Source organism: Penicillium samsonianum, assembly GCF_028829775.1.
Source record: "Penicillium samsonianum strain IBT 33392 chromosome Unknown utg000002l_segment0_segment0, whole genome shotgun sequence".
NCBI lineage: Eukaryota > Fungi > Ascomycota > Eurotiomycetes > Eurotiales > Aspergillaceae > Penicillium > Penicillium samsonianum.
Window position 1 is genome coordinate 536,613 of NW_026643260.1, and position 27,140 is coordinate 563,752.

General features: G+C 41.8%; 6 protein-coding genes across 6 annotated transcripts; 4 read left to right on the plus strand and 2 right to left on the minus strand.

Moving 5' to 3' along the window:
- Positions 1-9,876: 9,876 nt before the first annotated feature.
- On the minus strand, positions 9,877-11,534 carry N7471_002036 (uncharacterized protein; the record flags this gene model as incomplete). Its single annotated transcript, XM_057274756.1, has 2 exons — positions 9,877-10,894; positions 10,921-11,534. The coding sequence occupies 2 exons, from the start codon at positions 11,532-11,534 to the stop codon at positions 9,877-9,879; spliced, it is 1,632 nt and encodes a 543-aa protein (XP_057139394.1).
- A 194-nt stretch (positions 11,535-11,728) lies between these two features.
- On the plus strand, positions 11,729-15,442 carry N7471_002037 (uncharacterized protein; the record flags this gene model as incomplete). The annotated part of the gene is given in 3 exon segments (XM_057274757.1): positions 11,729-13,449; positions 13,464-13,874; positions 13,918-15,442. The coding sequence occupies 3 exon segments, from the start codon at positions 11,729-11,731 to the stop codon at positions 15,440-15,442; spliced, it is 3,657 nt and encodes a 1,218-aa protein (XP_057139395.1).
- Positions 15,443-16,053: 611 nt separating this feature from the next.
- On the plus strand, positions 16,054-17,260 carry N7471_002038 (porphobilinogen synthase HEM2; the record flags this gene model as incomplete). The annotated part of the gene is made up of 2 exons (XM_057274758.1): positions 16,054-16,284; positions 16,358-17,260. The coding sequence occupies 2 exons, from the start codon at positions 16,054-16,056 to the stop codon at positions 17,258-17,260; spliced, it is 1,134 nt and encodes a 377-aa protein (XP_057139396.1).
- A 629-nt stretch (positions 17,261-17,889) lies between these two features.
- N7471_002039 (uncharacterized protein) lies at positions 17,890-20,050 on the minus strand (the record flags this gene model as incomplete). Its single annotated transcript, XM_057274759.1, has 2 exons — positions 17,890-19,142; positions 19,249-20,050. The coding sequence occupies 2 exons, from the start codon at positions 20,048-20,050 to the stop codon at positions 17,890-17,892; spliced, it is 2,055 nt and encodes a 684-aa protein (XP_057139397.1).
- A 1,876-nt stretch (positions 20,051-21,926) lies between these two features.
- N7471_002040 (exportin CRM1) lies at positions 21,927-25,776 on the plus strand (the record flags this gene model as incomplete). The annotated part of the gene is made up of 10 exons (XM_057274760.1): positions 21,927-21,992; positions 22,104-22,133; positions 22,198-22,270; positions 22,350-22,421; positions 22,481-23,193; positions 23,272-24,514; positions 24,579-24,808; positions 24,863-25,241; positions 25,302-25,473; positions 25,536-25,776. 10 exons carry the CDS (start codon positions 21,927-21,929, stop codon positions 25,774-25,776), a joined length of 3,219 nt encoding a protein of 1,072 aa, XP_057139398.1.
- Positions 25,777-26,490: 714 nt separating this feature from the next.
- Positions 26,491-27,124, plus strand: N7471_002041 (PPP1R11/YPI1 family protein; the record flags this gene model as incomplete). The annotated part of the gene is made up of 2 exons (XM_057274761.1): positions 26,491-26,732; positions 26,808-27,124. Exons 1-2 carry the CDS (start codon positions 26,519-26,521, stop codon positions 27,122-27,124), a joined length of 531 nt encoding a protein of 176 aa, XP_057139399.1. The 5' UTR covers positions 26,491-26,518.
- Positions 27,125-27,140: the final 16 nt, after the last annotated feature.

Below are 27,140 nucleotides of genomic sequence, written 5' to 3' on the forward strand. Positions count from 1 at the left end.
ACCTACTCTTAATTTTTAGATTATAAAAATACTCTCTAGCTATAGTATTTACTCCTTATAATAACCTTTATAATTACTATTAATCCTATAGTAAAACTAATCTTATTAAAGTTATAAATATTATTAGGGTAGATTCTAAATTAAAGGATCGTTTTTTAAACTAGATTAAACTACTCCCTAATAATTTTTAGGTCTTTATATTTCGCGCGTTTATAGTTATACCGTTTTGAAAATTAGGAGGAGAGGAGAGGGTACCTTTTAATAAAATTCGTTACCTAGTTTTCGCCGACCGAAGTAACTAGGGTAGTTCTATAATATTAAAGAAGAAGATTAGCTATTTCTTATATAGAAAAGGGCTAGAGGGCTACTCTATAAGAATCTATAGAGAGAATCTATTTTTAAAGAGTTTCCTCTTTAATTATAGTTAATTTATATAAGTTAGCGCGAGAAATCGCGCGGTATATAGTTCTATAAAGACGTATCTAGAGCGTAGACTTAGGTACGTTAAAACGGCGAGCTACTTTATAAATAGCGCTAATTTCTTTTTTCTTAATAGCCTAGATAGCTAGTAAGATCCTACCCTCTTACTCTATCAAATTTATAGAGCTTCGGGATCGTATTAGTAGTATAGTGGGTGGTTAAATTAACTAAGTGCTAATTTATAGACGCGTTTTAGGTGGGGTGCGTAGCTCGCTTATATACGTAGCTCGTATATAAAATACGTTAGATAGCGTACTAAAGATTATATATAAACGTTATAAGAAGATTCTTAAGCACCCTTATTCCATTAGACTAGATTAAATAGGCTATTATAACATATTAACTATAGTAAAGTAACTAAAATCTATAAGCTATTAAAGGTCTATTAGGCGGAAGGATATAGATATTATAGGTTTTCTAAAAAAAGGAGTATATTCTTAATAATCGCTTTATTCCTATTATACTAATATATCTTAATCTAAATAGTAATAAATACTAACTAGTGTTCCTTTCTTATAACTAGAGTAGGAGGAAGAGATCTTATAGTTTCTTATCTTTAACCGGCTTCCCTTCTATCTTATTAAGTATCCAAACTTTTATAGTCTAACCTATAAGGCTCGCTCTATACCCTCCCCTCTAATAATCCTATCTATAAATATAATCTATTAGCGACTATAAGGTCTAGTTATAGACCGCTGATAGGCTATCCTTTAGCTACTACTACTAAATTATAAGATTTCTATTATATTACTTATTAGACTTCTCTATTTTTATAGATATTTATAGCTATAACTAGCTATTTTATTAATATAGACTAGATTATTAAGAAGTTCTTCTTAGTTTTAAGCTACTTTCCGGTTTATATACTAGCTTAAATCATAGTAATATCCTTCTTAATATATTATTTAAATATAAGATAGAAGATTAGATATTTAGATTAATAACCAATAATATATCTAATAATAAGATATTAGCTAATTCCCTCTAGTAAGCTTTACCTAATAATATAAATATTATCTAAACTGCTTATCTTGTTTATATTATCTAGTTTAGTCTTAACTAGCTTTTAAATTATCTTAAGATAGTCCTTTTAAATAATACTACTTAGACTAGACCTAGTAGTAACCCGCGGGTGACCCTTACGACCCTAAGGGTAGTCTATCTAGAGGTTATACCCTCGGAGGGTCACTAGCGAGTGACCCTAAGGGTCGTTAAATAGGATAAATAGGCAAATATCGTAATGTATATAATTTATATAGATATACCGTATATTTTTAAGTATCCTAATTATATACCCGAACTTCCTAAAGAATATTTTTTTAGTAATACGTTATTATAAAAACTTATAATATATATTTTTAAACCTAGTTTCTATCTACTATATATCTATTAAGCCTTTTTAAAACCTTCCGAACTCTTCTAAACGATTAAGGGAGAGGAATTTTACTATCTTTATTTATACTATTCTTAGGATTAGATTATATCTTATCGCCTTTATTTTAGTAAGCTAGTTCTTTATCTCCTCCTAAGGATAGTATTAGGCGATAGTTATAAAGCGGGTAGTAACTAAGTTTATTTAACTATATCTTCTTTAGTATTACTAATTAGTATAAATAAGGTAGTAACTATACTACTTACCTCTATTAAAGCTATAATTTCCTAGGATAATAGATACTCCTAAAGAATTAGCCGCTAATTCTCCTATAGACTAAACCTTATTATATATATAAATATTATAATATCTTAGATTATTATTAGCTTTAGTAAACCTCGCTAATAATAATAAATATTATATATAGAGTTAAATAGTCGCTTTATATCTATACTAGTAGCTAGAATAGATATAATATTATAGGTAATACTTATAAGAATAGGCTATTTATATTAATTTTCTTTTTAGAAAGTATAATACTAGTAATAAACGCTATAGTACTAGATATATATTAATATTAGTTAGATATAAAGGATAGAGATAGATAGTTAGACATATTAGAATTAAGGTATTAAGTTAGCTTATCCTCCTATAGAGCGATAGACTATTAGGAGTTATTTAATTCTAATATAGATTTAAGCTTAGATATTCTAACCCTAGATAATAGACTACTTAGTAATAACTAACTTTCCCTATTATTAAACCGCTCCTTATAGCGTTTAACTTAAGTCTTAAGACTACCTTAGTAAATATCCTTCTAACTAACTTTATTAAGATTATCTAATTCTTAGTTTTTCTTTTAATAAGAAGAACTAGAGCTTTTAAGATAGAGATAAAATTATACTAATAGTATAAAGATATCTATTAATACTATCTATATCTTTATAGTATTTCGAAAGCTTTTCTAATATAGCTTTTAAAGGTAGATTATATAAGCTATTTCTAAAGAACCTTCTTCTATCTAAATATACATAGGGGTTTAAAAGTATCTTCCCACTTTGCCCCACTACTATCACCCCAACAACCACCCACCATTTTATTTTTCTTCCTACACCTCCCCTAGTCGTCGAATTCAAATGTAATTAGGCCCTAGACCTACGAAATTGGCTGAATTAAGCCCGGTACAAAGGTCAGCTATTGTATTTGGCTATAAGAATGGGATTTCGTAGTCAAAACTAGCTAATGATTTTGGTTATAGCCGTAGGACTATTTATAATACACTTAAACGCTTCGAAGAGCACTAATCTATCGAATCCCTCCCCCGAAAAGGCCGTCCCCTAATCCTAAGCCGTCGATCTTACCATTACCTCTATCTTTAGGCCCGCCGGCACCTATTTTAGACCTATAAACAGCTAAGTTCGATAGTACCCGAACACCTATCAAACTCAACTATACGGCGAATCTTTAGGCGATTTGGCCTCTTAAAATATCTAATAAAAAGGAAGATACTAATTAGAAGGGCCCTTGCTAAGAAACGTCTTCGATATACTAAAAAATGGTAGCGTGAAAGCTTTTAAACGTGGATATTTTCAGACGAGTGTTCGGTGTAACGAACCTTAAATGTTAGACTATAATAGTGCTTCTATTTTTAGCCGGAGGGCTTCCGCCGTGATCTAATAAATATTAAGGCCTATATGAAAGATATTTCGTAAATAGTTTAGGGTGGAATCTAGGTTAGAGGTCGTTCACCGTTAGTGATTATAGAGCGGGATAAAGATTCACCTTCTAGGAGAGGTTATACTATAAAGTCATATATATTAGCCCTCGAAAAAGGTCTAGTCCCTTTTTATACCCCCTATACTATCTTTTAGTAAGATAACGTAAGAATTTATATAGCAAAGGAGATATAGGAGTGGTTCGAAACGCACGGGATTCACGTTAAGGATTGGCCTCCACACTCACCTAATTTAAACCAAATTAAACCGGTATAGCGGTGGTTAAAATTGATGCTTTTTAGGCTCTTTCTAGAGCTTATTAAAATGGGAAGAAGCCTATCTGATTGGCAGTATTTCAAAGAGTGCCTAGTCAAGGACTAGGAGGCGATTCCGCAGGTGAAGATTGATAGATTGATATTAAGTATGGGGAGACGTTTGGCAGCGGTACGCAAGGCGAAGGGGTATTATACAAAATATTAAGCGAGAAATCAATTGTGCGGTTATCAATTAGTAATATATATTTTACTGAACTTAATTAGCGTATTACATGGTTGTGCAGAGCTGTACAAAGTAGATATATATATTTGATAGGGGTAGCCGAAAAATGGAGTGGGAAGATACTTTTGACTAGTGTCTGTAGTAATTACCTTCTTAAGGTAGTTAAAAAAGCGGTTATATATATTAAAGATAAGGTAAATACTAGAGTCTTTAGTCCTAGATATAAGACTTATAAACTTATAGAATAGTTTAAGAATAAAGAGTAGATATTTAATCCACCTTTATTCTCTTAGACCAAATATAAAGTAAGGCTACTCGTACTATAAATAGAAGGTATCGAATACTAGTTATAGTCTCTTTACTTACTAAAGTATTAGGAAAGTTAAATTCTACTATATCCTAATATCTTAGATTAGGATAAGTTTAGGCTCTTTATTCTAGAAAGTATAAAATATATCCTACTACTATAGGCTTATATTAATATAAATAGTAAGATTATAAATCTAAAGGAGATATTAATATATAGAAGTAATATTTAGAATATAGCCTACCTTATTAAGTATATCTATAATCTTATACTTTCTTTAATATATATACAATACCCTTATACGATTATTAGACTAGTTTAATTTAGTAGTATTATTACTTAGAGATATCTTTATCTTCCTAAATAAATCTATAAGACTAATTTAGATAATATAAGTAATATAAGATATATAAATAATTATAGAACTAGTATTTAGTTAGATAGTCCTTACTAGGTCGTTTATTGCCTAAACTAGTATTATATTATTTAAAGTATTATTAATAGTGATTATAAATGCTTAATTAAGAATATTATACTTTTATAATATCTAGATAATAATCTTACTAAGATTCGAATTAAAATATATATTAGAGAGTAGTTTAAAACTAAAGAGAACCTCTTAGTACTCCTAATCTTTATCTAGAAAGTAGCCTATTACTACTATAAACGCCTATTAAAATAGCGATATCTAATAGTCTAATATAAGGGAAGCTTTACCTTTAGTAGTAGACTCTAAAGGAGTCTTTCCTAATATTTATTAATAAATACTTTTAGCTACTTATAGATTATTTATTATAAGAGAATAGTTAGTATAGTTAAAGTAAGGCGTATATATTTAATAATATTAGTAAACTCCTAATAATTAATAAATAAAAATAGAAGATATAATATAGTAATTAGATTTAGTAGCTTCTACTCCTAAATATCTTATAAGAAGATAAGAGCTAGTATATTTAATACCTATAGATAAGTTAGTAATAAAGAAAGTATAAGGAAATATAATATATAGCTATCTTAAATAAATTCTTAATATTTAGCCTTTTTAATACGAATTTAGTATAATTAATCCCCTTCCTATACTTATTTATAGATAAGATATCTATATAAATAGCTACTAGATAATTAAGAACCTTCTAATATTACTTATATATTATACCTAGCTTCCTATCTTTAGTTTTCGCTATTTAGTTAAAATCATTATAATATTCTACTTAATAGTACGCGTCCTAGTTTATACGTTTAAACTTCCTAAATTCTATCTAAAGCTACTATTTAATAAATTCCTTACTTATTATATTATAGTGTAGGGCGAAGGAATTAATATAATTAGGATTTAATATTATAAGATAAAGAGGTAAAGATATACGTTATAGGGAGTTTAGAGAAGCGAACTAATAACTATCGCGTACTAATATTAAGGTTCATTAACTTTCTAGTATATAAGGGTTTATAAAATAGTAAATTATTAGGGAGAAGATATTAAAGAGCGTCTAATAGTGCCCCCTTATAATTTAAAGACGTATAAGTATTAGAAAATTAGGATATATTTAATATAGATATATAAATATAAATATAGTAAGGAGTAGGGGACTTATAGTAAATTATTTTCTATAATTAAAATATAAAGGACTAAAATTTACTATTTACTAAGTTAATCTATTAACTCGTTAAATAAACTATTACTATTAGTTAATTTATAAGGGTCACCTATAATAACTCTTATAGGCCCTTAATAAACCTTATTATAACCCTTAATAACCCCTTTTAATCTATAATAGGTGGAGTTTTTATATTATAATATTAAATAGAGTAGTTACAGTCTTTAAACTAAGTTTATTTAGTATTTAACTTATATATCTCTATATTAAAGGTGTGAATAGTTTAAATGGAATTCTCTCGTCTTCCTAGTATAAAAAAAGTCTACCTTATAAGAAATATATTTTGTTTTAAAATATCTTTAATTTAGATATAAGGAATGCTATACGGATATATATATCTATAATATATATTTCTACTATAATATAGACTAATTACTTCCACCTCACTTAGTACCTCTTCCCTATAGTCGTATAGTGTAAAAAAAGTATAGAACTAAGAGAACCACTAGATAATATATATCGTTAACTATTAATAGTCTACCCTAGAATTAAGAAGTTAAAAAAGTTAATCTCTACCTAATACTATTAGCCGGGTTAGATTACTAATATAAAACGTTATATTAATAACTATTTACTCTATAAACGAACGAAAATATAGAGAGATAAGACCTCTAGACTACTCTATCCTCTTCTAGTTCTAGAGAGACTATAATAATATATATTAATAGATTTTCGTTTATTCCTAAAAGATCGTTATAGGTATAACGCGGTTTTTATAGTAGTTAAATATCTTCTAGGAGGTTATAGGGGTTAGATGGTAGGAAGGAAAAACTAAAGATGAAAGGTAAGAAAGTTAAGAGATAAAAAGGTTATATTTTGTTAATTGAAGTATATTCAATATAAAGAAGATATTAACCATATTATAAAAAAATTATTATCTCGGTGGTTATAGTCTTATTTATCTCTTTTGAAGATAGATCTAGATAGATCTAATTAAATGTCTTATCGTCATAATAATATATTTAAAATGTATTGTATAGTTATATTATTAAATCATTATTTTGTAATGTTGCATTTTAATAAATTCATTATATGGTTATATTTAGGGGATTGATATATTTGCCCCCCCTTTGACTATTCCTGCCCCCCCTTGCCAGAATATTTAGGCATCCACTAACCGCTCTCCTTACCGCTTTTATCTTGAAATCACTGCTTTCTCTAGTCAATTATAGTAACACTAATAGTATATCCAATTACTATATGAACCCCTAACAAAAATAAGTACCTCTTATAAAAAGTAATACTTTATATAAATTAATTTTAAAATCAATTTTATATCTTCTAACCTACCTTTCTCTCTATCAATTTCTGCTTCTTCTCTCCTTTATATATTATATTATATATTCTTTACCTTTACTACTACCACTACTACTACCACTACCACTACTATAAGCCTTACTTTATACTTAAAGTAAACCTCCGTCGCTTACCGAGTCTAATCGGAATAACTCGTCGCTATAGCGTAGGAATAACTATAGACGTAGCGCTAAGGTGCTAAGACTAAGGCTAAGGCTAGAGGTACTACGGAGATTTAATATAGAATACGCAGTTATATACGAATAGAAGCTTTTATTATATAAAATAAGCATTTCTTTCTAACTAGAAAGGTGCATTTTTTACTATATAAACTAGAATTCAAAAGTGTAGAAAAAAGTCTAGCAGAATAAATTGATACCTTAGGTATATGGCAGAAACTAGGCAGAATCAGGTAGGGGGGGCAGGAATAGCCAAAAGGGGGGGGGGCAAATATATCAATCCCCTATATTTATTAAATCATCATTTGCAATGTTGCATTTATTAAAATGCATTATATGGTTATATTTATTAAATCATTATTTGTAATGTTGCATTTATTAAAATGTATAGTATGGTTATATTATATTATATTAAATGTAATGTTGCATTTTAATAATGCATTGTATGGTTTAAATCACTTACATGTTATATTAATATGATTATAATAGTGGAAGCATTAAATTTAACTATATACACTATTATAGTCCACTTTTATTTATTTAAATATGATATACTACCTTAGTTTCTAGTTAGAGGAACCCGGCAAATAGAGGAGTAGTATACTAGTATTAAGATACCCGATTTTCGTATTTAATGCACCTCTAAGGGGTGGATTAATAACGAAACTACACTAGAATAGCTTTTCTCTTTTTATAAAGCTACGAAAGATCGAATTTAAAAGGGTAGGCCCCGCCTATTACTAATAGATAATCATCCCTCCTATATAACCTTCGAATTCACTACCTTTTATAAGGATAAATTTATCGTACCGATCTGGTTTTTACTATATATAACTTATTTATACTAACCGCTCGATAGTTAAGCTTTCTAATACTTAAAGTATTACTTTCGAAAGGCAAATAATAAGGTTATTATATAGGGTAGAAGTGTTAGTAAAAAGCGGGATTTCTTTCGGATAATTAGTAAAGTACGAACTAAGGCTTTTATATAAAGAACGATTCGATTATCTTTTAGCTCCTATAGTATATACCCTTTAGATCTAGAGGTTATTATTATACCTTTACGCGCGCGATTCGAAGATATTAATAATCTCTAGATTATTAATACGCCCTCTCTCCCCCCAGGAGATACTAAGCTTAGCTACTAATTCGCCTCCGGATACTATTATAAGGGTTAATAAGCTTAATAATAAGCTTCTGATTAAGCTAGACTAGCTAGATAAACTTTCTAGACGTATACGGAAGTATATTCGTTAAAGTATAAATGTAAGCCTACTTTTATCCTAGCGCCTAGAAATCTATAAGGCTTCTTTAAAGAAGTTTTAGTCCTATAGATCGGAAGCTAATACTTTAAAAAACAGATAGTCGATTTTTAATATAGGTATATTAGCATTATCACCTACTAGAGCAAATAGATTGATACGAAAAAGTCAGGATACCGAGGATAAGAAGCTATAGAGGCTATAGGCAAAACATGCCAAGAAATTGGAAGTCGAATAACGCGCTCAATTAGTAAGGGAAGCCGCTAAAAACGAGTATGAAGCTAGATTATTGGCCAGGGATAGTGTAGGTGGAAATTGGTATATAGATACTACTAGGGTGTTGAGATAGGTGGTGTTAAATGCATATTTCTTTCTAGGAATTTCTGTATTGTGGGACGGACCCATACCTGAAAAAGGTATGGGTAACCCGGTAGGACGGCTAATTAATAGAATATAAAGCCTACTAGCCTTATATTTAGAGTATTTTTATAAAATTTCTAACTTATTCTAGTGAAAATATAGTAATATTTAATAGACAAACTAGAATAGTTATAAGAATTAGTCATTTATTTTAATAACTTATTGGCTTTATAAACGCTAAGACCAGCTTTTTATATAATCGTGGGCTTTCGTAGGGGCCTAATAGGGGCCCACGATAGGCCGGGGGTTAGGCTTTAGGCCCAAAGGTTCGACCCCCGGCCCACTATGGGTTAGGCTTTGGGCCCGGGGTCCGGGCCTAAAGTTGGGCTTTTACGGAAGCCTAGTATAGTTATCTTTATAACGCCGTTTCGCTAGTGCCCTCCTCGATCGTCGTATACGTGCTACTTCCTCCCGTTATATATATACTAGTCTTTTTCAGATGTCTTTTTTGGTGGTATTGTCACATTCGTATCAAATAGTCTTTTTAGTTAGTCTTTTTAGACGCCTGTTTTTATAGATCTTTTCTCTCTTTTCTCGGTATATTAGGGAGAGAGCAGAAGAAAAGCGGTAAGAGGCTTAATTTGTGAAATGGAATTTTCTATGTATACCCTTTGATATAATTAACGAAGATGCGGGTGCTGGCTAAAGAGTGCATACCCAGAATAAATGACGCTACGGGAGGGGGGCATCTATAATTCCATACCGGCCTTTAGAACATCCACTACCTTCTCTTGAAAATCCACCGCCAAAGCCAGCCCTTCTGTCTTCCTGAAATCTCCCTTTAGGCAAGAAAGCACAGCTCGCATATAACCCGCCCCCATCTCTTTTGGCAGCCCCTGCACTGCCAACCCCATCAAGCCATCAACCACTTTCTTTGGCCTCGGCAGCCGCCCACTATTCTCCGCCTCCCGAATCTTCACCTCCATCAACCGTGACAGCGTAACCCACAGCCCGATTTCGAGAAGTACCACACCCAGCGCATATATATCATGCAGGCGGCTAAACTGGTGTGTTGGGCGACCCTGCCGACTTGGATGGCGGTAGAGATTAGGCTCAACTTCAAAATCGGAGCGCATGTCTGTGCCTTGTTGTACGGATCGTGCATAACCCCAGTCGCCTAGGTAGGAGACAATCCTGTTTCCAGGGCTAGGTATGGAAAGGCGAAGCTCATAGAGGCCCGAAGAGCTGACGTCTTCGGAGGTCTCGACGAACAGAAGGATACCCCTGCTCCAGATATTTTTGTGGACCCATGATGAGGCGTGGACATTGCAGAGCGTTAGAGCAAGACTATGTGCCATACTGAAACGATCGTTGAGAGTGGGCCTTTTGAGTGGTCGTTTGTTTGAGCTGTCGACTGCATTGATAAATGCGTGTAGGGTTGTTAGCGATGGCCCGGTTACTGTGTCGGACGCTGGGAGCTTATAGAGGAAAACGCTGCGTTCCTGGATCGGTTGATCGATAAAGCCGAGACATTCCAGCGCATAAATTCTGGGCTGATCAAGGGAGTCGGGTGATTTGCTGATGAAGGTGGTACTTTGGAGAAGCCAGGCCAGGTTACGAATGGGTTCTTTGAGCTTTTGTACTTCGTCTGGCTCTAAATCGTCGCGCTTGAGCTCACTCTCGTACTCGTGATACTCGACAATTACTCGTGTTGCTTCGGCACCCGAAGACCACTTCCCCAGTTGGAACCCCCCATTGGCTTTCCTTCTTCGGTGATGGTACCAGTTAAACACGGGTAGTCCGCTGGGGCCATGGCCTCAGCCAGTATACGCCGATTCATGACCGGTTCCAGACCACTACTTTTCAGTCCTTGATGATTGCCTTCGACTAGCTTGGCTAGCATATCCTGCGACATGTGCTGCATGAGGTTCCGCAGATCTTCAGACCACTTGGTATACGCCTCCAGGATTTGATTAAGCTTCTTCTTGTCAAAGAGCGACCAGTCGTACCCCTTGAGCTTGAGCATTTTGGCTTTACTCTTTGCCCGCTCCACCAACGACTCTTGCGCTTTGGGCTTCTCAAACTCGATGGTGTACTCCTCATCCACGAGACCGTACTTGGCTGCCACGATCTCATACTCAGCCAGTGTTTTCCTCATCTGCACCAGCAAACCTTCCACCGTGTCGGCGATAAAAGGCTCCACCTTTCCTGGGACCATCAACCCATGTTCTGGATGGAAGAAAGTACGTTTGAAGAAGAGAAGAGTGGATAGCTGGAGATTCAGCTTGAGTCGGATCTCGGCACGGCCGTCATCAAAGGCCCTAACGTCGGAGATAACGCCTTGAATGAAGACGGTGACCTGGTAGATCTGGGTGATGGCCGTCACTGCTGTGCCATATACGTCCATTTTATTCTTTTTCCTTTTTGTTGAAATTAAAATACAGAGAAGAAGAGTGGAATTGAAATGAGGGGCTGAGAGTCAGCAGAGTCAGCACTAAGCTGTTCCTAGGTAAGTGGGCTTATTAGAAGATTCTCCCAGAAATATCTTCATCGACAATCATCTCATATCTTTTCTCATCTACTTATTTTCTCTATCCAACAATGACAGACGACTATGATGATATACTCAACTCCCTAAATAATAACTACTATTATATAGATGGAAACAATCTATCTCCTTCCCTTGAAACCTGGTCCAATTCTAGCGACATTCAAGAATTTGACCTCAACAGTCTCAACCTCTCCCACTCTGATTCGTCATGGGTTGACCTTGACCCTTTAGAGTCAGCCATAACGTCCACTCGAAATGGCTCTGCCCCAGTTCTCAGTACCCTTTCTCAATTCACTGCCATCCTATCCCAAACTGGTATCCACGGCCCTCGTCTCATCAGACCGGCCAATCTCTCCACCCGAGCCACTAAGATCGGCTCTGGTGCTCAATTTACCGTGTTCAAAGACCCCATATTCGAAGGAGAGGTCATCAAGCGTGTTAATGTCCCACTATCAAACATAGCGGAACAGCGCTTCTCAGCAAGCATAGACTATCGCTTACAGCTAAGAACATTGGTACTAGAGGTACTATCGCTCTGCAACCCCGTTATCCGTGCGCATCCAAACATCACCAGTCTCATGGCATGGGGGTTTGATTTCCCCTTTGCGGATATGGCCGTGCCCGTGTTGTTTATGGAGGAGGCCATGATGACTTTGGGGGACTTTCTGGGCGCTGAGAAGAGGGAGGTGGGAGTGATGTATCAGCTTGCGCTAGGTGTAGCAAATGGGCTGGAAGCGCTGCATAACCTCAAGATCGTGCATGGGGATGTCAAGCCGGACAATGTGCTTGTGTTTGCCGGCCCGAGTGAGAATATGCCCTTCCAAGCTAAGTTAAGTGATTTCGGGGTTTGTGTTGATTTAGAGACACCCGAGGGGAGATTTGCGTTGAGTGATTACCGTGGAACGCCGGCTTGGTTGGCACCTGAAGTGGTGAATGGGGATGTTTCGAGCTTTGGGGGCTTCTCGCCGGAATTGATGTTCAAGTTTGATGCGTATAGCTTCGGCATGGTGCTCGTGTCTATTTTCACCGGTGGTCAGGTTCCCGTTATGGATAGGAATCCTGACAGGGTCACAGATCAGATTTACAAGTTGCTCAGCCAAGCAGATATACCCTCAACTATGCGCACTGAGCTGCGCAAGGCAGCTTTGAAACTATTGTCCCAGGACCCTAGAGAGAGACCACTCCCAAGTGCAACTTTGCTCAAGATCGACATCCCGACCTACGCTTTCTGGTATCTCAACCGTTCCTTCATTCACATCGATCAATGGCTGATAACTAACCCTAGGTTTTCCTCAATCCAACCCAACTCCACAAACACTCATGTAGGAACTATTGATCCAATATACAACAAAGGTCCGCTCTTCTGGTACAGGCTCGATCAGAGTATTCGAACAGAGCTTGAGGAGCAGCACGCGCTCAGTAAGGGAGGGAATGCGCCTCCATTTGCAGGAGATGTGCTTTTTGGGATGGCGCAGACAATTACCGGCGAGAAGCCGATGTACCTCAATCGAATGCTAACGTATTTGGGTGACGCAGCGAGAGGGGGATACTCACCGGCTAAGGCTGTATATGCGCAGATTATGGAGGCGCATGGTCAAACGCCGGAGTTCAGCAACGAAGTGTTGGAAGAGTGGATGCTGCAGGCTGTTTCCGAGGGGTACCTTTTTGCGAAACCTGGTGGATTGGAGAAGAGAGTGGAAGAGGCGAAGAACCGGTTTAGAATCCAGGGGGGTTCTGCTCAGACCCATTCCTGCGGAAAAGTGATGTTAAGGTGGCAATGAACAGGGAAAAGGCACTGAAGTGGAAGATCAAGAACGGGAATTTTGTCGATCGTACACGGAATACGATATTGCATGCTGCTGCTGCTTTTGGGGCTGCTGATGCGTTGCAGGGTCTAATGGATGATGCAAAGATAGAGGTGGACGTGGAGAATGAGAATGCCGAGACGCCGTTGTATAAGGCGTTTCAGGCGGGACATACGAAAGTGATTGAGGTCCTGCTTGGCCATGGTGCGAGTGCGTCCTGTAGAACTCGACAGAAGATCACTCCTCTGCATTGGCTGTTTATGATCCCCGAGGGTTCGATCCGTGAAATCGCAAAACGGATGGTTGAAAGAGGAGCAGATGTCAATGCAGTGATGGAGCCCGTCAAGGATCACAACAGTGGATTCTCAGAAAAAATCCAGATACTTCATTAGTATGTTCTTCTTCTCCGTGTCAACATCAAGCTAACATGTCAGCCCGTTTGAACTTCCACATGGGTCACCTCTTCACTGGGCATGTTTCTTCCGCAACATGACAGCCATCAACGCTCTCATTTCCCTCGGGGCTAATGTCAACGCATTCTATCATGGCTCAGACCCGTCAACCACTCCACTTGCGTTGGCAGCGTACTTTGGGGAGCCTATCATAGCCAAATATCTGACATCTCATGGTGCGGACGGCACTTTACTCGACTCAATCGGACGAAATAACTTGCACGGAATCACGAAGTATTTTCCTGACCGGCATGGCTACCTGCGTCATCACTGGCATTATTGGATTCGCCATGGGACTTGGGAGCATCATTTGGCGCAGATCGCGGATTTGGTCAATATATTGGTCGAGGCTGGTGCAGACATCAATGCCAAGGATAAGGGGAAACCTTGTCTGACCCCCCTGGCAGCGGCAGCCGATCGGGGATGCTGGGATGGGGGTATGATATGTGCATTGCTGGATGCTGGAGCTGATTTGGGGGAATCAATCCTGACCATGGGAGATACAGTCCTGCATTCATGGGCCTCTATCGTTGGACCGCGTCTGGATTACCCAGATTCATACCTACCGACATTGAAAAAGATAGTCAAGGCTATGCCAAACCTTGACGTCTGTAACCGGTTCGAAGAGGCTACTCCACTCCATGAGTTAACAACCATCTACCACTCGGAGAACGAATTCGAGGCTGCATGCGAGATTTTCCTCGGTCACTCCCGTCCAGCAGACATCAATGCAAAGACCCGTCGTGGCGAATCCCCACTATCTATAGCTCTGGAGACAGACCTCGATCCCGCACGACGAGGCCGCTTCTTGCTCGAGAAAGGGGCCGATCCCCTCGTTCTCAACTACCGAGGGCGAGACGTCTTCTATTCAATTGCCAACAACCTTGTTCTCGCTGACCAAGACAGTCACGACCTCATCCAGCACCTTCTCCTTCATCTCAGCCCTGACATCCAAAAGGCCTACACAAAGTACTATCTCCACAACCCCAACAGCAACGAACCCCTCTTCGCCGCCGCAGACAGCGGAAAACCGTTCACGTTAAACCTCCTCCTCTCTCTCGGTCTTGCCAGCTACATCAATAAGCCTAACACAACGAAGTCTCCACCGTGGACCCCCCTAGATCGCGCTCTCCACTCCGCCGAGCTCAGCCGCCGCGCACACATGCGGAAACTGGCATCTTACAAACCTGGTGCAGCACGAATTAAAGCGCTGAAGCAGAACCTCGTCTACGATGAAACCCAAGGTCCACCGGCGCGTGCAGCTGAATCGTACAGATCATTTCCAGAGGTTATCCGGATCCTTCGAGATGCAGGGGCTAAACGGACATGTGAGTTGGAGGGCACAAAGGGGGATTATATTGAACAACCGAGGGAGTGGGATCAAGAGGAAATTCAAAAGTACGGATTTACGGTGGAGACACAACCGAATGTTGAGGCATGGAGGGGATTATATGAATTGGCTAGATACCAGAGTGGAAATTGGCTGGGTATGTTGATGGGGAAATGAGGGGATAAAGTCGTGCACATACATAGTTGTCATATTGTACTAACTACCTAGGTAGGTAACTAGGGCTGAACTGATCACATGTATGATTAGTCAGCCATTACTACTTCCAGCCCAGGTGGGCATTTTCGAATTTCAGTTATCGCATCGCATGTTATACATGGAAAAGTCGCCTTTTTCACTGCCGACATTCCATATTTTGCGGCTAATTCTTCTTGTTCTCCTAGATACAACACCAATAAGGGGGGAAATATGTATAAAAAAAACACATCTAAAGACTTTGAAAAAGACTACCAAAAAACACACACATGACAAGGGCGCTTATGCGGCAGACTATTCTTGTACTATATATGAAGAACCCTTAAATATAACACATATATACCCTTCCAAGCTTTATGCCTTTGTACGATCTAATCTTCTCCCTCGGGACGGATATCCGGCAGACTCGGAGTGGCAAAGTGCGGGATGTGAAAGGCTTGGTCAACCAATCAGAGTGGCTGATATTCACCTTATTCACCTTATCCTCGGCCTCCTAATTCCCTTAAATTCCACCTTTGGATCTTCCAAGGTTGTTCCTTGTCCTTATCTCTCTCTCCCTCCCCCCCCCCAAAACCATGTCTTTCTCAAATTTGGTCTCCGACATTGCCTTTCGTGATGCTCGTGTGGATGATGGCAGCTCGCAAATTTCTCATGCCCGATCTCACCGGTCTCACGCGACCGCCCGGTCGTATGCCAGCACTACAGCCACAAGCGTCAGCATTTCTGGCGAAGTTTCCAGCCAGCTACATTCTGGATACAGCCATCCTCTGACCAGAGCATGGCAGGCCGACAGGCAATTGACAAAGGTCCGCCCCTCAATGGTGTTATGAAACACATAAATCGCCCTGGCAACTCATCACTAATACATTGTCTCTACAGGATATGCTCATCTATCCGTTGTTCATCACAGACAACCCTGATGAGGAGACATTAATTCCTTCGTTGCCCAATCAACACCGCCGTGGAATTAATCGCCTGGTTCCTTTTCTTGCCCCCCTTGTTCGGAAGGGGCTGCGCTCGGTAATGCTGTTTGGTGTTCCGCTTCAGCCGTCTGCCAAAGATGCACTGGGAACCGCCGCAGATGACCCTGACGGTCCTGTGATTCAAGCTATTCGTCTTCTCCGATCTCGTTTCCCTCAACTTTATATCACAACCGATGTGTGCCTCTGCGAGTATACGTCACACGGTCACTGTGGTATCTTACGAGAAGATGGAACCCTCGACAATGCGCAGTCCGTTGACAGAATCTCCGATGTAGCTATTGCCTACGCGGCGGCTGGAGCTCACTGCGTGGCCCCATCAGACATGAACGACGGAAGGATCCGGGCTATCAAACTCAAGTTGATTGAAGCCGGTGTGGCACACCGTGTACTTTTGATGTCTTACAGTGCCAAATTTAGCGGCTGCTTATATGGACCGTTCCGTGATGCGGCTGGCTCCTGTCCCTCATTCGGGGATCGACGGTGCTACCAGCTTCCTCCAGGCGGCCGCGGTCTTGCCCGACGTGCGATACAGAGAGACATGGCTGAAGGTGCAGATATTATCATGGTGAAGCCGGCCAGCAGCTACCTTGATATCATCCGGGATGCCAAGGATTTGGCACCGGATCTTCCAGTGGCCGCCTACCAGGTCAGTGGTGAATTTGCAATGATCCATGCCGCTGCCAAGGCCGGTGTCTTCAATCTCAAGGATATGGCCTTCGAAAGCACAGAAGGCATATTGAGAGCAGGCGCTGGGATTGTGATCAGTTATTTCGTCCCGGAATTCCTTGACTGGCTTTAGTTGTGTATTCAACTCGCCATTTTCTCCTTTGCTACATTTTCTCCACTCCAAAAGTGCGATTTTCGGGCCTCTCATTTTCCGTGTGATTACCATGACTGCAGTTCTACATCTGACTTCTATGATGGGTCTGATGTATTGAACATAAATTGCTACTTGAAACTGGATAGATTCCCCTTATGTGATATGATGTTTCTATTTTCTTGGTTAACGATTACCCCTTATTACAATGTTATTAATTTCTTCTTTTTTCTGTCCAATCGATATCGTAGCAGATATTTGATTTTTAATTGACACATAAAACTTTGTAGCAGAAATCGATATTGAATTGAGGTAAATAATGCAGAGGCAGTGTGTGTATGTATAGACTGCAAGATGACACCCGGTTCGCCGCACAGAACGCTAATAACATACAAATTTAAGGAAAACCAATCGTCAGCGACAGTGGATATCACAATCAAAATCAAAAATCAGTAAAAAAAGAATCAGAATCAAAATCAAATCAAACCAGAGGAAGAAATCCATGGGGAGTCATAATTTTGCTCTCCCACCTATTGGTGTGGGTAGACCAGCACCGTAGCGGAAGGTCATCCGGCATTTTCACATACAAAAATCAATCCACGTCACTTCGTTCACATAGCAAAGCTGGGTTTTGATCCCTGAAACATGTAACCTGCAATGTTCGTGTTGACAATCTCTCCCGGGGCCACATAAACCCCACGAGCAAGACGAACCCCTGGGTAGATGACGCACCCCGCGCCTATATAACAATCTTCTTCGATGATTACCTGACGACCTTGATACCGACTTTGCGAGCCTTTGCGCTCTTGCATGTTGGGATGAGCAGTTGAACTAATTATTTTGACGTTGGGGCCTATCCATGTATGAGCACCGATGCGGATCACACAGTCGTCCACAAACAGGCAATTCTCCGAGATCATGACGTCTTCCCCGACGTGGATGTTATAACCATAATGGCAACTAAAAGGAGCTTCGATGACTGCCCCTGGGCCGATGGTTCCGGCAGAGCGAGGCACACCGGTTCCAGCTGGTGAATTAACAATGGAACCTGCCGGGGGGATGATGATCTCCTTCAGGAGGCGTTGTTGCTCTTTCGAACTGATGCCGTTGAGCGGATTGCAGGAGTTGTTAAATTTCCATAATGCGCCTCGGCAACGATCCCTTTCCTCCACGAGGTGGACGTCAAATGGTCGGTAGAGTTTGCCCCTGAGCATCTTTTCCTTCTCGGTTTCGTCACTCGAGACGGTACGGCTAGAGAGCTGATGCTCGATGCTTAGTGCCATTCGAGCTTGCGCCTGGGGGCTATGGGTGTCCACAGCCGCCGCGGGCAATGTTCGTTGCTCGGGCCCATTTTGGAACAAGGGCATATTGGATTTAGGATGAGATGGATGACTGAGGTCCCGAAGTGAGGAGATGACTGGATAGTCAGGTTTCGGACGTCCTTCCCGTGATAGCTCATGGATGGGTGGAACTTCCCGATAATCGACGACTTTCGCTATGGGTTCGGATGGATAAGAGGGGTGACCGGTATTGGACCCGGGCCCCGGACCGGCACCTGGCCAAGCTTGTTTTGACCACGCATGGTTGGATGGTGTATGTGTTGGGCTGGTGTTGTATTGTTGAACGGGGCGGTCATTCTCCTCCACCACCAGGGGCCTGATTTTTGTTGCGTCGACATGCTCCACTAAGCTCGGTTGTCGGTCTTGGTGTCGAGGTGGTGTTTCTTGCACATACGGGCCATTGATGTCTGAATAGCCTTCTTTGGATTGCAAAGGAATCGGGGTTTTTGTACTAGATGGCTTTTGCCAGGTGCTTCGGGACGAATACCCCTCACACAGGAAGCCTCCACGAAGACAGTTGTTGCCTACAATGCATCATTAATGTCGCTCTTTCAGTTGAATTTGGCCACGGGAATAATTTAAAAAGGGAAAAGAAAATGCGGGAGCTAGAGCCATTAGGAGTGGACTTACATGCCGGATGTTGCTCGTCGCATTTCTTTTTTCTGCGGCGGCAGGTCATACAGCCTGTCTTCGTTCGGTTACTAAATACCCGCTTCCTCTTTGGAGCCACCTGCATTGCCCCGTGTCGATCTGGCGCATAACCAGGAGAGGATGGCTGTTGAGCGCCGGGGGTCGAGCGATTTGTCATGGACCTTTCTTGGCCTGCCTCGCGTTGAAGAGCGTCTGCTAGATGGGCATCCGATGCATCCATTTGCTGGGCCCGTTGTGCCTGGGTGATCAGCTGAGAATCATATTCCGACCAAGGACTATTGGCGGAGGTTTGGCCCGCATCATTGCCCTCAGACCGGTGAGATGGTGTTGCAGAATGATTGCCACGCTCCATCTCCAAGGCCGATCCTGGTATGCTGCCATTCGGATTGGGTGGGTTGCTCTCGGCAAGACGGTTCCCCGGGCTCCTGGGGGTATTCACGGAATCTCGTTCTCGGGACTCTGATCTCTTTCTCTTATTCTTGTTATGAGAGCCGCTGGGCGAGGATCTTTGCGACCACTTCTCTTGATCATTGGCAGGATCGTCCCGGTCATCACGCTGACTGGGATCTAAGTTGGTCTTTTCCTGGGCTGGCGCACGTTCCCCATTGGGGATGGAACTGGGGGTTGACCCATTCCCATTCCCATTCCCATTGCCATTCCCAGAGGTCACGGGTTCTCTGCCATTAACTGCGGTAAATCGGGATGGGCTGTGCTCCGTCCCCGTCTCGGCCCCAGAATCGTGACTACCATTCATGACGGTTGCAGCAGCAAGAGCCGTCATTATAGAAGCCAAGAAACAAAGACAGGCGAAACCAGAGACCACGAAGAATAGGGCTGAGGTTACACCGAGAGGTGCAAGAGACTATTCAAAGTATATGGCGGATATAGGCAAAAGTTGCAACTCAATTGCCAAGAAATAGCCCCCAAATATGAAGGATCGTCGCAAAGAGAAGAGAACAGAGGCTTTCAAAGTTCCGGAAATACTTCCAATGTCTTTTAGTCGCGCTTTGTTGGGTGCGTGGAATTGCAAGTTAAGTCCACCCGCGGGTGGGGCGAGGAGATCGGGAGATTATCAGAGATAGTATACAAGATTTGAAAAATAGAGCTTTCAACCAGGTGATTTTTTAATAGAAAAAAAAAGGAAAAAAAAAGATATAAATCAAGAAGAAGTAGCAAGGGCTCAAATATAAAGAAGAAAGAGAGAGGAAAAGAGAGAAAGCCAAAGGAGAAGGAACAGAAAACGGGGGAGAAGAGGGGGGGGGGGGGGGGAAAAGAGACTAATAAAAGAGAAGGAAAAACACCGAGCTAGGACCCTCTCTCTCTCTCTCTCTCTCTGTCTTTTACAAGAAAAGTACAAAAGAAAAAATAAAATAAAATAAAGTGAGTAATCTCTCCAATAACTTAAGGAAAAAAAAGAGGGAAAGGGGAAGTTGGCGCGCGATCGGCAATGACGGCGTCACACGCAGCACCAATCGGAGAAGCGATCAACCGTGTTCTAGTGAGGCGCGGGTCTGAGACATGGCCCATCTTTGGCCTCTTTTCTGAGTCTTTTCCTTTTCCCTTTTTGCCTACATTCGCCATTGGCGCCCGTGTACGCGGTGTTCCGCGGTCTCCCGCGCATAAGGGCGGTTATGCGCTTAAAAGAGGTTTCAACTTATATTTTTTGAGTATATTTTATAATACATTTGTATTTTAATTCTCCCTTTTTGAACGTTATTTTATCCTCTTTCTCTCTAATACTTTCTAAATGAGTTTTCATGGATCTGGCGCCCATCTCGGGAATTATTGATGACTGCAGCGTGCCGCGGCGCTAGGACCAAGGAACTAAAAAATCAACTAGGGAGTCGGCTGGGCACGGATGCCTCATGGGCGCTTTCAGTGAGTTTAGACGACTTTTTCTTTGATTTAATAAAATAGAAGTCCAAGGGTATATCTGACCATCTTCTATTCTTATGTACGGAGTAGATATTACACCTTCATTATACATACCCGTATTATATGTATGTATATGGACTGTTGGCACCTGATTCAGTCCAACTTTCAGAATTCTATCACTATCACTATCACTTTTCTCATCATATCACCTGCCAGAAAATAACGAAAATGTAAAAACAATTATTTATTATCTAATGGGATATAAATGCAGTGTACGGAGTACATTTTGGTCGGTACCTAGGTATATACGGAAGTACAAAGTACAGTACGGAGTACATACAACATATGTTGTACTGGGTAAATGATCCTTGGCGGGTGGAGAGAGCTTGTGCTGACTAAGACGACGAGAGGGAGAGATCAAGTTCAAACATCCAACGCGCTCTCACCGCCAGAGTCTGCGATAGCTTCCTTTTTTTGACCAATTTCCGTGTTTTTTTTTTAACCTTGAGAGTCTGGTAAGCCTTGACTTAGACTCACCTCCCCTTAGTTCCCCGTCCAATCATTTCTCGTCCTGACATCGTGCTGACCCCCCAACCCCTCTAAAGGATCTCTACCCCACCGAACAACACTTGCTTCCTTCCCCTCTATTATTTGATACTGCCCTGCAGCCGCCCTGGCACCACCATATCCTGTCCAGGCGGTTCCCATCGACCTCCACTCTTGACTCTCGTGTCTCAACCCCCATTCCGTCATCAGAGGCGACATCGCCAGCCTTCGCCGGGATGTCGATTTCGGTACAAGAGCTGGACAACACGGTCCGAGCTTTGTTTGAAGGCAAAGGTGCCGTGGTAAGTTGAGCCGTCCACTCTACACTGCTTGGATCGCAGAATCCATGGATTCTCCATATCCCCCAGTGAAGCTCTGGGGACAACAACACTGACACTTATAACCACGTCTAGCAAAACCAAGCACAACAGACTTTGACAGAAGTAAGCTCGCAGCCCCTCCACAACGTCATATGAATTGAAAGCTAATTATCCCTGTTCTCTCCAGTTCAAGCAAAATCCCGATGCCTGGGTTACCGTGGGCAATATCCTCCAAGAGGCTTCATACCTTCAAACCAAATGTGTGTTTTGAGTCTTTGGCAATCTCCCCCATGTCTGAAAATGCCTGGGAAAAAAAGGAAGACAAGCTGACCTCAGTAGACATTGCTCTCCAAGTCTTGGACAATGTGATTATGACCCGGTGGAAGGTCCTACCGAGAGACCAATGCCAGGGTAAGAACTACAATGACCTACGTGGTTTTGTCCCCGCATACTAAGATTGTTCTTCATAGGTATCCGCAATTTTATTGTGAGATTTATTCTCGAAAACTCCGAATCCGAAGAGAAGATCCAATCGGAGCGCCCTCTATTGAACAAGCTCAATCTCGTTCTGGTCTCCATTCTGAAGCAAGAATGGCCACACAACTGGCCAACCTTCATCAACGAGATCATTTCCTCTTGCCATGCCAGCCTTTCGATTTGTGAAAACAACATGACAATTCTCCGTCTGTTGTCGGAGGAAGTCTTCGATTTTTCCCAAGATCAAATGACCTCTGCCAAGGCACGGAACTTAAAGACCTCCATGACCTCGGAATTTGCGTCGATCTTCCAATTGTGTTCCGAGGTTCTCAACACTGCAAACCAGCCCAGTTTGGTGAAAGCGACCCTCGAAACTCTCCTTCGATTTTTGAACTGGATCCCGTTGGGCTACATTTTCGAAACCCCTATCATCAACACTCTCCTCACCCGATTCCTCGGAGAGCCCGAGTTCCGAAATGTGACTTTGAAGTGTCTGACTGAGATTGGTGGCTTGCAAATTGGCACTCCTTACAACTATGACGAACGATTGGTGCACATGTTCACCGAGACCCTCACCACCGTTTCCAATGTCATTCCTCTGTCCCTGGACCTGAAGCAGACATATGCCATGAGCAATGGAAGAGACCAAGAGTTTGTATCAAACTTGGCCTTGTTCCTTTCGAGCTTTTTCAGTGCTCATCTGGATGTATGTTCCTCCTTTTCTCTCACGCCGTCTTCTTTTCTTTTCCTTTTTTGTGTGCTGACTTTCTGCTTTCTTTTATAGCTTATCGAAAAGTTGCCTAACCAAGATTACCTCACGCACGCACATTTCTATCTGATTCGGGTTAGCCAGATCGACGATCGGGAGGTGTTCAAGATTTGCCTGGACTACTGGACAAGGCTCGTGCAAGAACTTTACGAAGAGATGCAGCAGCTCCCAATTACCGACATCAACCCGCTGGTATCCATGAGCGTTAGTGGGTTGGCGAACGGTGGCGCCCCCAATCCTACTACCTTAGCGAACTACCCATTGCGCAAGCACAAGTACGAGACTGTCTTGACAAACCTTCGCACCGTGATGATCGAGAAGATGGTCCGCCCAGAAGAGGTCTTGGTTGTTGAAAACGACGAGGGTGAAATTGTGCGTGAGTTCGTCAAGGAAAGTGATACCATCCAACTTTACAAGACGATACGCGAGTGCTTGGTCTACCTGACCCATCTTGATGTGGTCGATACGGAGACCATCATGATTGATAAACTGGCGAAGCAAGTTGATGGAACTGAATGGTCGTGGGTGAACTGCAACACGCTGTGCTGGGCTATTGGTTCTATCTCGGGAGCCATGAACGAGGAAACCGAGAAACGTTTCCTGGTAACCGTAATCAAGGATCTCCTTGGTCTCACAGAGCAGAAGCGCGGAAAGGACAACAAAGCCGTGGTGGCGAGTAACATCATGTACATCGTGGGGCAATATCCCCGGTTCTTGAAGGCTCACTGGAAGTTCCTGAAGACGGTCGTCAACAAGCTTTTCGAGTTTATGCACGAGACACACGAAGGTGTCCAAGACATGGCTTGTGATACGTTCATCAAGATCGCCAACAAGTGCAGACGCCATTTCGTGGCACTCCAACCTGGTGAAAGCGAACCTTTTATTGAAGAAATCGTCCGAAATATGAGGAAGATCACCATGGACCTTTCCCCGCAACAGATTCATACTTTCTATGAAGCCTGTGGCTACATGATTTCAGCTCAAGGCCAAAAGGGTCTCCAAGACCGCTTGACCGAGAACTTGATGGCGCTCCCGAACACCGCCTGGGATCAGATTATCGCGGAGGCAAACCAAAACCCGGCGATTCTCCAAGACGCTAACACCATCAAGATCGTCGGAAACATCATGAAGACTAACGTTGCAGCTTGCTCCTCGATTGGTACCTACTTTTATTCTCAGATTGGCCGAATCTATCATGACATGTTGAATATGTACCGTGCTGCTAGTCAGCTGATTAATGATGCTGTTGCAAGTGATGGTAATTGATCCAATTCCACAGTTGATGAACTCCCCAGAGCTTTTTTCGACTAACACACAAACAGGAGCCATTGCGCCGAAAACCCCTAAGGTCCGAGGACTTCGAACCATCAAGAAAGAAATCTTGAAGCTCATTGACACCTACGTGGACAAGTCAGATGACCTTGAAATGGTCAATGCCAGCATGGTACCGCCGCTCATGGAGGCTGTACTGATAGATTATGCCCGGAATGTCCCTGATGCACGCGAGGCTGAGGTCTTGAATGCCATGACTACGATCATCCATAAGCTTCACGTATGTTCCTTCATCCTACTTATTTGACTTGAACCTTGCTAACAAGTTAATTAGAACCTGATGGAAGATAAGATTCCAGCCATCATGGACAGTGTTTTCAACTGCACTCTTGAGATGATCAACAAGGACTTCCACGAATACCCTGAGCACCGGGTCGAGTTCTTCAAATTGCTTCAAGCTGTCAATCTGTACTGCTTCCAGGCACTTCTGAAGCTCGATGCCGCGCAGTTCAAGTTTGTCATCGATTCATGCATGTGGGCATCGAAGCATGACAACCGCGAGGTGGAGAACACGGGTCTTACAATGTGCCTGGAGCTGATGAACAACATGGCCGAAACTGACCAGCAAACCTCGAGCATTTTCTTCCGCGAGTTCTACATTGCAATTCTTCAGGACGTCTTCTTTGTCCTCACGGATAGTGACCATAAGGCTGGTAAGTAGTGTCCTTTTGTCCTTGATATGAAGCAAGAAGCTTACAACGTGATCTTTTTAGGATTCAAATCCCAAGCCATGCTTTTGTCACGCATGTTTTACTTCGTGGAATCAGGCAAAATCCAGGAGCCCATCTATTCCCCCGATCAAGCCCCGCCTGGAACTTCAAACAAGGATTTCTTGCAGGATCACATCGCAAATCTGCTTAAGAATGCATTCAGTAATCTTCAAGAGTAAGCTCCCTCGGTGTCAGTTGAAACCATACAAAGACCGTAACTAACTTTTCACCCATCAGAGCACAAATCAAGCAGTTTGTACTCGGACTGTTTGCATACACCGATGACCTAAACAAATTCAAGACTCACCTTCGTGATTTCTTGATTTCCCTGAAAGAGTTCTCCGATGACAACGCGGAGCTGTATGCGGAAGAACGGGAACAGGCGGTGCGTGATGCCCAGGTCGCCGAGCGCGACCGAGCCATGAAGGTCGGAGGCCTGTTGAAGCCATCGGAGATGGATCAGGAGGATGAGCTATGACTGGACCAAGAACTGCGCACTGAGTTTGTTGCTGTCTCTACTGGTTCCCCTGGACATGAGCAAGAATCACGGTTGACCTCCCGGAATGACGGCCTTGACGGCTGGTCCTTCTACGAGCTCTAGATCATGGGAAGCCATGTGTCGCTGCAACATTAGGAGGCTTTGCTCTGGAAAAAATGTGTGTGAATTTATCCTTTTATCTTTTCTTTTTACCACCCCCCTTGGTTGGCTATCGGGCATGCGAGATAGACCCATTTCCTGCCTGAGCGGATTCTTCGAGGTTGGTGCATCACGGCTCTACACGGAACGGATTTACCAATTTTATCCTACGTGTACTTTGCCTATTCAAGGCGCGAGCTTGTTGATAGCTTTTAACGTCAAATGATTAAAAAACATCTCCAATTCAAAGATACAAGAATAGTCCGCCACTTATGTGGCCTTGTGAAGTCTTTTTTTGGTAGTCTTTTTTGGTAGTCTTCTCAGATAGTCTTTTGAGATGTCTTTTGAAATGTATACGAAGGCCGCGAAAGTACCAACCGTACAGACAACTTTCCTATATATAACCAGGGGTATAACCCGGACATAACCAGGGACATACATATGTAGTTATCGTATGTTGTATGGAGAGATCGGAAGGCGGTGAATCCTTATCAGTTGCATCATCAGAAAAAGTAGCCTTCAGAGTGATCTTATGATTCTTTATTCCTTAACTCACCTCACTCTATATTCCATCCCCATCACGATGTCTCGAACACGCCAGCCAATGGGATCAAATTCATTCCAAACCACTACAGAGTCCTCACAAGACTCCTCAACAGCCCGCATTCCCACAACCCTCAGATTACGAGCAGAGGAAGCACCAACTGACACCAGCGAAGCAACATCGTCTTCTCGGCGAATCAGATGGAGTGAAGATGTTGTAGACAACGAGGGCATGGGCAAAAAGAGCTCAAAGGGTATGGATCTAATTTATCTATTCTTATCTACCCTAATTACTCCCCGCAATCAGCAACAATCTAACCCGCCACCAGTCTGCTGCATCTACCACAAAGCCCGGCCAGTGGGAGAAAGTAGCTCAGAAGAGTCCTCATCCAGCTCATCTGAGAGCGACAGCGAGAGTGAAGACGACCGTCGCACCGCCAGAGTCAACCGGGCTCGCCACACACACTCACACGGAGGGCGGGAACAGCATGCGTCTCACCCTGGCGAAGGGTGTTGCCCCGAGGATCACGGCTCTAAACCGAAACGCAATCGCAGGAAGCCGAGTCCGAATGCATATGAGAAGATGCCAAAGCCGTCGAAGAATCAGAATCAGAATCAAAGTCAAAATCATGCGCGGGGTACTTGATCTTGTTTTTTTTGGG